Here is a 12,594-nt window from a genome sequence, read left to right as displayed (position 1 = left end):
TAATTGATGGTACACCTTGGAATATTAATAGCCTTACCTGAAAGTCAATAGAGAAAAGAATTGCATGGCATGAGGCAACAAAAAAAAAATCAGTACAATGGAGAACTTGCATAAAAGTTCAATATCACAGCAGGTATTCCTTTGGTGATACAAAATTTAAACAGCATCCCTTCCATCTAAATTCAGTAGTGGCTTTCATTGCATATTTAAAATATCTTACACTTTCAGACATTTTAGAAATGCTAGCTTGGGCTCAAGTTGGATAAGAAATAGGTGGTTTTAAAAAAAAGTGACATACTGCAGTAGTATGCTTTGTTTTGTCATAATATTATGTTTCTATATCTATGCTGCTGTTGGTCTACCATCATTAGACAAACCTTTCAATCAGAAGGAATAACAGGGGAAAAAAGGTTTTAGTGGAGTTCTCCAAATTTAAGCCCAAACAAGAATATGCAATCCCTCATTCACATGTAACAGGCACACTTTATACTTTTGGCATAGCTTACCTGCGAAAATGCCAAGTGCAAGATGGCTTCTGAGGTTAGATACTCCAATTGATATTCACGACTCAGAGCCAATGCTTTTAGGAGTAGAGGAACTGCCACCGCATGACACGAGGAACGCCAAAAAAGCTCAGCCTCCAAAATAAGAACTCTAAAATTACAAAGTTACCTATGTTTAACAAAGCTCACTGATGAATTTTACTCACATATTCAATTTTCTGATTTGAGAGATAGCCAACTTAAAATTTTCATTTCCAAATTAACTTCAACTGAGCAACAACTGCTATTTTTCTGAAAATGCTAAAAAGCCACCTTTTCAACTAAACTACAATTATTTTAGATCCATTTATTTCAACCCATTGTTGTAGAAAAGGCAGACAATTTCTTTGATAACTACAGTATCGTGACACCTGTCCATTTTATTTACTGCACATCATCCAAAATTCTTTTGTGCTACCTTGCATCTTATACTTTTGCTTTATCAACTTCCCTTAGGATTATTTGCAATCAAAAATATTAAGAATTCAACATTTATACTAATAGAAGAATCCGACCATGACATTTCACTACATCAAAATGGATTTTAATCACAGAGAAGCACAAAAAATGAAGTCAGTTTCAGCACATGGTTTATCTATCCCCAAAAAAGATTTAATTGCTAATCTTGCCTTCATATTATTTTTGGAGCAACCAATTAAAACAAATAAAATTAAGATTGCCATGATGACATTTGCTGATACATAATCTGACTCAACAAATGGAATGAGTTTGAAATAGTTGGCATAAACAACTAAAACCAGTTTAGAAACAAACCAGGGAGAGGGTGACATAACTTGCTCTTCATGAAGCACATCAAAAAGGATGTCTTTCCTCAAACCACAATTTTTAATCAGCAATATCTACAGCAAATATATGATTTGATTATATCTAGGTAACTATTTGCAGAGTTCAAATATTGAAGGTAGTAAGTGGCCAAACCGTACAGGTCAATAAACTTGGTGTAGGTCTGCATAAAATCTGGTCATTTTTAGCTCTGCTCTACAAATGGCACCCAAGATCCCAGAATTGTATTAGAATGCAAGATTCAACACTTCATGCATTAAACCATTGAAGTACAGTCAAAAAGAGAACATAATGCCCATGTTATTAATGCAGCCCAATTCATAAAATGCTTCATTATATTCTCAGTAATCATATCACAAAATACAAGTTTTAAATAGTTCTCAGATAGTGCACCTTCAGATATTCGTCATTTCCTTTCAATATATTAATACTGCATCTGTGATCATTGTTAAATTATAACACTGATTCTGACTTACAAACTTTAAAAATCAAAATTAAACTTGAAAACCATAATAAAATATCCTAATCCTTCCATTGTATTGTGAGCGTGTACTTCATTATTGCATTCATGGAATTTTACACTAAGGTGACAAAATTTCTTTAGATTTAATGTAAATTGGAAAATAATTTGTTTTATACAATTAGCTCACATGCCTTGGTGACATTTAACTTTTTATATTTACCATCAACTTACTTAATCAACATTTCTGTTGACTTCTTTTTCTGACAATGCATTAACAATTTTTGCAGAAATCTGTACGACTCAGTGATCTGATTCTGTGCTTTCAAAACAAGTGCTTTCCTTTAAAGATCAGAGAAATAAGTTAATTTTGTAAAACAGTACTCAAGAAGATTAATTAATAAAAACTCAGATCTGAAAAGTTCAAATATTTTGAAATATCATCCCATTATAAATTCAGGTTACTTTCAAAGAATTTATGCAGTATTTTTGGTAAGTGCAGAATATCGTAGTATGAAGTTAAAAACATTCATCTTGTTCTGAACCATTTAGTGAGACTATTCCTTACACTTACCTATACAGTCCTTCTGGCCCATTAAGTGCAGCTATTCCAGGAACTAGGGAGTCAGCGACATGGTATTTCCCATCACACATAGCTCGATTAAACTGTATATTTTGGTCAAAGAGCATCCAGAGCTTTGAGGAAGAGGAATGAAACATTAAAAACATCATTTAGAGCTATAAATAAAAACTGGCATCACATTTTTAAGAGATTTTTAAAAAATCATAATATACAAATTTACCAGCATTGAATTCAATGCATATTTTATATTAGTTCATAATATCAACATTTATTGCACGCAAACAAGATTTTCTAAAACTGCTTTTGTTCATAATCAACTATCATTTTTAAAGGGTCTTTATCTCTGCTGGATTTATTTGAACAACCTGATTAGATAAAATGAGATGAGTTATATTATTACCAAAGCACCGCTATTAAAGATTATAGCTTCTCAGATTCACCTAAATATCTAAAATCAATACAGATACATAACCTTATCTGAAATTCTGAAAACCGAAACCTCTGAAAACGAACATTTTTTCCCCCGTGGATGTCGTCTGTACACCAAAGCTCGCGTTTGGCACCAAACGTGACCTGACACAATCCACCCCCATCAGTGCTAGGAATTTTATGGTCTCTTTATCTCACTTCATTTACCACCCCTATCCCCCCTCCCCACCCCGGCCAAGTGCCACTGCCACCACCACCCTGCCCACAGACCCTTCTAATCAGGGGCACATAAAAACAAAATAGTGCAATATGACAGGGTGCCCATTGCATCAAAATAAACAGAGACAATGAGGTCTCACAAGAGCTGGCCTTGGTGGCTGCCATGTTGTATTTGGCATTGTATAAATGAGAGTGAACACTAGGATGATGAAAGAGGATGAATAAGTATTCCTTGCATGTCTGAGGGGGAAATGGGGGCTGCAGCCTTTCAAGTCGCGCTGGCCCCTTCAAGTCATGCCCCGGACATGTGCCATGCTTGCTACATCCTAGATAAGCCCCTGCTTCTAGTTGGAGTGTTTTAGTTTTGCGTGAATCTGAAATCAGTGCAATTACTTAACACACCACTGTTACTATATTTTGAAAAATTCCGAATTCCAAAAAGTGTCTTGTCCCAAGGGTTTCAGATAAAGGATTATGTATTAAGATGTTATGACAACTCAAAACAAAATGTATTTCAGGTACATTGTCAAATTTTACCCAATTCCTTTTTACTTGTCAGGAACAGGATTTAATTCAATACGTGCCAAATTTCACCTCAAGGATGTGCGCTTAGCCTAGAACTCTACTCTCTCTCTCTCTCTCTCTCTCTACAACCATGACAGTGTGGTTAGCCACAATTCAAATGCTACCTGCAAATTTGGCAATAACACCATGGTTATTGGTGGAAATCACAGATGGCAATAAGGGTACAGGAGTGAGATAGATCAACCAGACAAGTGGTGCCACAACAACTACCTTGCACTCAATGTCAGCAAAACCAAGGAATTGATTGCAGACTTCAGTAGAGGGAATCAATGGGTCACCAGTAAGAAACTTCTAATTCCTGGATGTCAACATCTCTGACAATCTATCCTGGGACCATCATGTCGATGCAAATGTAAAAAAGGTAATGCCAGCAGCTATATTTCATTAGATTTGGACACTACTTCACTTTCTCTTTTATGCACTAGTTACTTTAAAAAAAATTGTATTTATGGAAATGTAATTTATAGTAATTTTCCACCTTGTTCTGCACAATACTACTGCCACAACACAAACAAAAAAAAGTGTCCCATGTTCAAGGCAATAAGCTTGATTCTGATTCTTCTTCCAGGTCAATTCCATTGAAACCAATGGATGAGAAGGGAATTTTAACTGTGTTCTTTCAGACTCTCATCAGACAAAAATATGCTGGGGGGTGGAAAAGAAGGGGAAATATGGCAGAACATGGTTATAAACTCATAATCCAAACACAATGCCAATACAGTCCAATTCCACCTAGTTAGAAGAGCTTTGTGAGAGTATTACAAAAACACATATTTGAGAAACTCCAGATTTTGTAAAATTGGCAATATGTAGCAGATCTAGCCATCAGATGCAGGGTAACACTGTCTATCTACAATTAGAAGTTCCTCAATTCAAAGGAACAATATAGCCAATTATTGTTTATTTCATAATAGTTATATAATGAAGTAATTTTTTGGACAATTAATTCTCCTTAAACTCAACTGAGAAATAAAATACATTTACATCTGTTGTGGTATGACAATTAACTATTAAAGTAATTTTTTGTGCATTAAATAGTAGACTGCAATTTGTCAGTATACCTTTGCGTACTGGCTGTGGGGTGGAAATCGCTCTTTTAAATGTTTCAGGATTTCAGAAGCTGCTGAGTAATAGCCCTATATCCAAAAGGAAAACATTTGCATTACTCACAATCAAATACAAGCCCAACATTGAATTATTACAGCATTTTTAACATTTGGGGCTCTTAATTTATAGAATTCAAAGAAAAGCAAAAACATTTTATTGCTCCAAATTAAAAGGAGTTTAATGACAACCTGTTTACATTTTGGATCACTGCTTTGGCATGAGTCGAAAGGTTATACAATGTATAAATCCATTATCCCTTTCAAATGGACCTCCATTGTTTTCATTTATACATGCTATTGCAACTCTGTCCCTTTATAATTGCTCATACAGCATACAGATGGTGTTGTTTTGACTTGTTAATGAAAAGTTCATTCTAAATTAGCTGAATTTTTCCACTGTTTATTTGAACTCCTAAAACAATTAAACTATACTTAAAACAATTAATAAAACAGAATAAAATGTTGATAGATTCAAAAGGACAGTCAAAAAGAATTGTCCAGACTATCTTCATTTTACTCTGGCCTTAAGTGTGTACAAAAGCAAATTCAAAACTAAATTGTTAGCTCAAACATGCAGAAAAAGATGTTGGCTAACAGGCTGTTACTATGGAGACATACTCATGGAATTTGTAAATATTCTAGCTGCTGGTTTCTTGCAAAAATATGTTTGCAAGTCATTTTAAATCATTTTAACCCTTATGCATGCATCAACCTGAAAGGTACAAATGATCTGAAAAGAACACATTATTTGATTTGACAAATTTATACAAACATCAATATATCCTTATGACCAGTTTTAATAAATAATGCAAAATGAACTTGTATGAAAAATCACAAGAGTAATTCCTGTAATTTTAATGAACACTGGCATCCCACATTGCAATAAACAGAATACAAGTTGCCTCAATATACAAGGCTTTTTAGACAGGCAAGAGATAAACTCCATTTCACTCCAGATTACAGCATCTGCAGGTACTTGTCATGCCAGATAAAAATGCTTGAACCTTTTATCTAGATAGTAATACCTGCAAAGAATGAAGGGCAGACAAAAGCCTCATCAGAGCCAACTTACTTGTTCTGCATGAAGTTCTGCCAAATGGCAAAGTACCACAGCCATTGCCTCAGTGTTGTTTTGATGGATATCCATGTTTACAGATTCCAAACTGTGCATGTACAAAAGAAGCTGTGCTTGCTGCAGTGCCATTGTGCTGCAATGATGAAAATTAAACAATTACTGCAGGCAAATTATTACTTTTTTTTTAAAAAAAGAGATCATACAAAAACATTTTTGGAAAATCCACTGTGTGCCACAAGGCATATATAAATACATAACTGCGGAAACAGAGTGCAAATCCAGTATCAAATCTGCACTAGATTATTGCTAAAGAACTCAAAAAGGGGAAGAAAAAATGCAATTGATTATGAAAATATATATTGTGAGAGATTACAGATATGTTTTTTGGAGATAAATTGGGGCAGGTTTTTTAATGTAGGTCACATACAAACACTTTAAAAGAGATATGCTCATGCTAGACAGTCTGGCGCCGAGCCTTTGCAAAAGCTTTGGAGAGTATCCAAGAGACATCACCAATGGATTGTTGTTTACAAAAAGGCAACAGATGAAAGAACACAGAGTCACAGGCCGTCTGGAGTGGATCTTGCTGTTCTAAGAGGGTCATGTAGTTTTGGAAGCAGAGAGAAAAACAGGCTCTAAGAGAGAGAGAGAGAGAGAGAGAGAGAGAGAGAGAGAGAGAGAGAGAGAGAATTCAGTTCTGCACTGCAGTTTGACAGTCTGCAGCAGCAGCAGCTGGGACTGGAACAGCACAAGCTGGCAAGCTTGTGGAAAACCCCATTTGGAAGATGTATTTTGACTGCTTAGTTCAGCCTAGTCAAAGCCCTTGTGGTTCATGCAAGAGAAGAGGACTGGCTGCCTAATGTTTCACTTGAAATAAGAGAAACAAAAAGGAACTCTGTGGTGATCTAAAAGAAAGAGGTGATCATCTGGAGAACCCTGAGGGGGCAAGTTTCTTCGGAAAGACACAGAAGTGGCTGGTTACAAGGAATCAGTTGTGGGTGTCCAGCGAACAACAAATCTCTCTCTGAAATACAACAAGAACCTTCCTGAGCGGTAACCATTTCCCTTTCAAGCACCAAAGCCTGGTGAACTTCATAAATATTAAATTCTGTAAAATGAGAAGCGAGATTGGACTGTGAATCAAATAACTTTTCTAAACTTACACACACACATTACATTCACGTGTGCTTAGAATTAGAAGGGAGTTAAGTTAGGTTAGTTCAGCTAATAGTGATAAGTTAAAGTTTGATCCTGTTTTCATGTTTAAAGATAACTGAAAGCAACTTTTTTTAAGTAACCATTTGTCTTGGTGAATATCTATTGCTGCTGGATTTTGGGGTCCCCTGGGTTCGTAACAATATTGAAAAGGAGAACACCATGCTCTGTTTATGTTATAGTCGTTCTCTTGACCAACAATATTAACCTTCTGATGCTAAGAAAAGGTTTACTTGACAACATGTCAATTCCTATCAATAAGACAGAGAATAACTTCTTTCAAATCACTGGAAAATATTTTGCCAATTAAAAACCTAACAGAATTGGTGAGGCAACTCACCTTCATCTTTCTTTGCTACAAAATGTGAGATACAACATGAATATACACATGCTCTGGAGGGCCAAATTTAAATGTTATGTACCTTTGTCCATACATTTTCCAAATTGCAGTTTTCTGTGCTATGCTTACATCAATAAGCTCTGAAAGTCCATGCTTCCAATGCAACATATCAGAATCTTTCATAGCATCCATAAGCTTGTTTGCTGATCTTCCAGAAAAAGCTCTCTGTTGTACAAGTGATTGGATGCCTAGAGAAGCCAGATACTGCAAAACAAAAAGGGATATCTTTTTCTTTGATCTTGACAAGCCAACATATTTCCCCAAGCTTATTTGTCTGGAAGTATAATAATATTTAGTTAGGCCAAAACAGAGATAGCAAATTCTCTTTGCCATTACTGGGTACTAGAACCTACCATATAACAATTACAACACAGAAACAAGCCAGTTTGCCAAACACTTTCTCCCACCTAGTCCCATTGACCTGCACCCAACTCATAACCCTCCACACCTCCCTTAGTTTCATTTCCCATTACTTGCAATTATCAGATTTACTTTTTTAAATAAACACACTGATAATTTAATGGCATGATACAAACACACAAATTAAGAGCTATCATTTTTTGCCTCTCCTGTCATTAATAAAACCTTGTTTGATCTCATTATAACTTTGCATTTTGCATTCCTATGTATTCCCAGCAACCTTTCACTCCCTTGTTTATCAATTATCTTGTTTTAAAAACATTTAAAGACTGATGATCACTGAAGTAAGAGAATTCCTGAAGAGCCCTGACTCTCCAAAATCCATCTCAAATAAGCAAGCGTATTTTTAAAAAAAAATTTGGTCACTATTTCTTGATTCTCCAGACAAGAAACATCCTTTTAGTCCCCACCCTATCAAAATCATCCATGTTTCAATCAAGTCCCTTCTCACTCTTCTGACCGCCAGCAAATTCAAGTCTAGCTTGTCCACCTTATCTTTTATCATTCCAAGTTACCTAGAAAAGCTTTCCCAAGGCTTCCACCATTATAACATCCTTCCCTTAACAAGGAGACCTGTATTGAATATTGCATTTCAGAAGTTACTTCTGCACTGAGCCATTAGCAATATTTGTGGAGTTAGAGGGACTAACAGGGATCCTGATATCGTGACCCAAAACATCAAATATCTCTCTGACTCCATAAGATAATGTCAGGCTCATAGAGATCCTTGAGCAATCAGTTGTTTGCTCCAGATTACAGCATCTGCAGTTTCTGGTGTCAACATTATTAGCTTTCTGAATGAAGTTGTTTCTTAAATAATGCTCCAGAACACACTGCTCCCGCTTCTTCTCATCTCTCACACAAATTAGATAATATGCCTTCTAGATAAAAAGAATCCTGTAATTTCCTCACGTAATATTGTGGCAGATTATGCTGTGTTTGTATTGTATATAGATATATTTTTGGGAGATAAATTGGAGCAGTTTTTTTAGTGTAGGTCACATACAAACACTTCAAAACAGATTTCATGAAAATACTGGAGCTCTGCTCAAGCAAGAAAGGGTGGCTCCTGCGGACCTTTGCGTAAACTTTGGGTGTGCTCAAGAGACTTCACTAATGGATTGTTGTTTTGAAAAGCAACAGATGAAAGAGATTGGAGAAGTAGTTCAGAGCCACAGACTGTCTGTGAATGCAGCTTGCAGTTCTAAGAGGATCATGTGGTTTTTGCAAGCAGAGAGAGTTGAACAGTTTACACGGGTGGCGAGTTCAGCCTGGTCAAAGCCCTTGTGGTTCATGCAAGAGAAGAGGGCTGGCTGCCTAATGTTTCACTTGAAATAAGGGAAACAAAAAAGAACTCTGTGGTGACCTGAAAGAAAGAGGTTATCATCTGGGAAAACCCTGAGGGGGAAAGTTTCTTCGGCAAGACACTGACGTGGCTGATTAAAAGGAATCAGTTTGTGTCCAGGAACAACAAATCTCTCTCTGTAAACCGACAAGAACCTTCCTGAGTGGTAACCATTTACCTTTCAAGCACCAAAGCCTGGTGGAATTCATAAATGTTAAATTCTGTGCACAGTATAAGAATTGCCTGCAACCAGTGAGTGAGATTGGACTGTGAATCAAAGAACTTTTCTAAACTTACACACACATTACATTCACGTGCTTAGGATTAGAAGGTTAAATTAATAGTAATAAGTTAAAGTTTGATCCTGTTTTCGTGTTTAAAGATAATTAGGAGCAACTTTTGTTTAAGTAACCATTTATCTTGGTGAATATCTGTTGCTGCTGGGTTTTGGGGTCCTCTGGGCTTGTAACAATATTCTGTTTGCTGGATCTTTGCCTACTTATTTAATCCATATCCTTTCAGCTATTTATTCTTTTCTTCAGAATTTGTATCCAATTTGTCTCTATATCATCAGCAAATTTGGCAAATTTATCTGCTCTCATTTAATCCAAATCATCTACAGTAAATCTCCTGGTACCCAGAATTCAAGCAACAGAAAAAAAAAGCCAAGGAAAAGATTATTAAAAAAAATAAAATAAGAATAAAACAATAGGTTTAAAAGAAAGCAAGTTTAAAATTATAAAAGTAAATGTTCTCTGAAGTAAATTTGGTGAAGATGGGAGCTAATATTCAACCAGCAGAGTGCCTTGGTCAAGCTTTGCTCATTGCAACTATTTGAATCAAATTATGTGAAACATCAATGGCGACACCCAGGATGAAAAACTGGTTGATGCCACTATTGGGGTGACTCTCTTAAAGCGTCTCCTTATCCCTGCTATCAGGGTCACCCCGGTCAGAGGCTTTATCTGTAAACTTGTTGGTGGTAGTGGGGGGGGGGGGGGGGGTGGGGGGGAGGAGTAGGGGTTAATTATCTGTAATGTTATTGTTCGTCTGTCAGGAAGCTCCATGGAGGGGGAGGAATCAGGAACTGCAGATACAATGATGGTTAAATGTTTTCAAAAAATATGACAGAAAATAAAATAAAATGTTAAGTTTAAGGTTTATGAATTCATGCAAAGTTTATTCAGTATAGTATTTTTGTCTTTTAAAATGTTTATTGTTAATGCAGGTGTATTAGTTCATGTAAGAATAAGTCACAAGTACACTTATCTGGCATCTACCAATCCCCATGGGTGCCAGATATCAGGGATTTACTGGAATATATTGAAGCCCCAGTACACATCCCTATGGCATTCCACATTATATTTTTCAGACCAAAAATTGACCCATTAGCCTGCCAATCTTCTGTCCATGCAAAAATATTATGCCCTACATCACTCTTACTTTCCAAGATACAAACTCAACTTCCAGGTTTGCAGCACAGTAAAAAAACACATCCAAATATTTTAAATGTTGTTTTAATGTCTTTACATAGTTCTAGTAAAGGACCAGAGTTTGTTTCTTATAAATCAAAAATTATATTTTTAAAATGGAAAAGTGCAATATTTTATTAACCTTCTTCATAACATGGAGATTGTTTACTATACGAATAATAATATTTACTCACAGGTAAACCAAGTTGCCCAGCCTTTTTCACAGAGTGCTCAACAAGAACTGTGTTATCTGATCCTTTCATCTGTTCCAGGATGTAAAGCCAACTCTAGAATCAAAGTCAAATTAGGTATCAAACTTTACATTTTACTTAAAATACCAACATTTAGTAAATAAAGCTCTTCCAGCACAGAATTTTTAAGTTATTAGGTCCACAGATTATATAACACTGCAGGCTATGTTTAAAGATAACTTCTTCAACCATCATTATCTCTTACCAAGCAATGCTGTAGGCATACATGGTCACTTGACTCCTGGGCAATGCGAATAGCTTCTTGTAAAGCATATTGGGCTTGCTCGCTATAGAAAGAAAAAAAATATGAAAGCAAGAAGGAAAGCACATACTACTTCAGTGATAGTAAAGATTTTGTTATACTGGAAAAGTGCACTCAGTTTTCCAGTTTTATCTGACTCTTGTACCACCCGCTTTTGAAACTCAGATCTATTTATTTCAGAATGTCAACTTGAAATAAATTATTACATCACTTCACCATGCCAATACCCTCTCTACAGGCTCAACAGGGGTAATCAGATCATCATTATCAGAACTGAATTAGAGAGAAAATGCTGTAAATACTCAGATCAGGCATCATCTGTGGAGCGAGAGGCATACAGCGACCTCCATAGTGTTTGGGTCAAAGACACTTTTTTCCTTTATTTGCCCTTGTGCTGTGGTTTTAATTTTATAATCCAACAATTTACATGTGATTAAAGTGCACATTCCAGATTTTATTTTATTTTTTTAATTTTTTATTTTTCACACCATAAACCACATTGACCATGATACATACATTTTCCTTTTCAAATATATAGTGTCATATTCTCCCCCCCTCCTCCCTACCTCCCCCCCATCCATTTAAAGTACAAAATCTAAGATACATTAAACCAGTCAAACAATGTTGCCATTCAATAAAAATAAACAAGAAATTACACTGAGTCAATTCTTTTCATTTCCTTCTCCTTTCGTTAATTTAGGTTTTCTCTATTGTGTTTCATGTAAGGCTCCCATATTTGTTCAAATATTTCAATATTATTTCTTAAACTATATGTTATTTTTTCTAATGGAATACATTTATTCATTTCTATATACCATTGTTGTATTTTCAAATTATCTTCCAATTTCCAGGTTGACATAATACATTTTTTTGCTACGGCTAGAGCTATCTTAACAAATCTTTTTTGTGCACCATCCAAATCAATTCCAAATTCTTTGTTTTTTATGTTACTTAGGATGAAGATCTCTGGATTTTTTGGTATATTGTTTTCTGTAATTTTATTTAATATCTGGTTTAGATCTTCCCAAAATTTTTCTACTTTCTCACATGTCCAGATTGCATGAATTGTTGTTCCCATTTCTTTTTTACAATGAAAACATCTGTCAGATACTGTTGTGTCCCATTTAATGTACACTTTAATCACGTAAATATTTGATTACAAATGTAAAACTGTGGAACGCTGGGGCAAATAAAGGAAAAAAATGTCTTTGATCCAAACATTATGGAGGGCACTGTAATTAATTTCAGGTCACTAAGCTTTTTATAGAACCAAGAAAAGTTGTAAATGTAGCACATGAAGAATGTTTGAGCTGATGAAACAAAAGTGAGTCTGCAATAGCATGGAGGCCAGGGGAAATTGAATGACAAGTTGTTACAGTACATTGTGGTCATGTGCCTGTGAGAGGCATAAATTGATTAACAAAAT

At 35.5% G+C, this 12,594-nt stretch overlaps 1 protein-coding gene across 3 annotated transcripts in view; it reads right to left on the bottom strand.

The window, feature by feature from the left end:
* anapc5 (anaphase promoting complex subunit 5) overlaps positions 1–12,594 on the bottom strand; it is a 32,333-nt gene that overhangs the window by 3,123 nt on the left and 16,616 nt on the right. For all 3 annotated transcript variants that reach the window (XM_069933304.1, XM_069933302.1, XM_069933303.1), the window contains exons 9-16: positions 11,112–11,193; positions 10,850–10,942; positions 7,441–7,622; positions 5,801–5,936; positions 4,684–4,758; positions 2,381–2,502; positions 2,041–2,148; positions 507–654 (exon numbers count right to left, since the gene is read on the bottom strand). In XM_069933304.1, coding sequence (XP_069789405.1) covers positions 507–654; positions 2,041–2,148; positions 2,381–2,502; positions 4,684–4,758; positions 5,801–5,936; positions 7,441–7,622; positions 10,850–10,942; positions 11,112–11,193 — 946 coding nt within the window. The remainder of the gene's footprint in view (positions 1–506; positions 655–2,040; positions 2,149–2,380; positions 2,503–4,683; positions 4,759–5,800; positions 5,937–7,440; positions 7,623–10,849; positions 10,943–11,111; positions 11,194–12,594) is intronic.

This window comes from Narcine bancroftii, chromosome 4 (assembly GCF_036971445.1).
Source record: "Narcine bancroftii isolate sNarBan1 chromosome 4, sNarBan1.hap1, whole genome shotgun sequence".
Classification (NCBI taxonomy): Eukaryota; Metazoa; Chordata; class Chondrichthyes; order Torpediniformes; family Narcinidae; genus Narcine; species Narcine bancroftii.
This window is presented reverse-complemented; position numbering and strand designations above follow the sequence as displayed.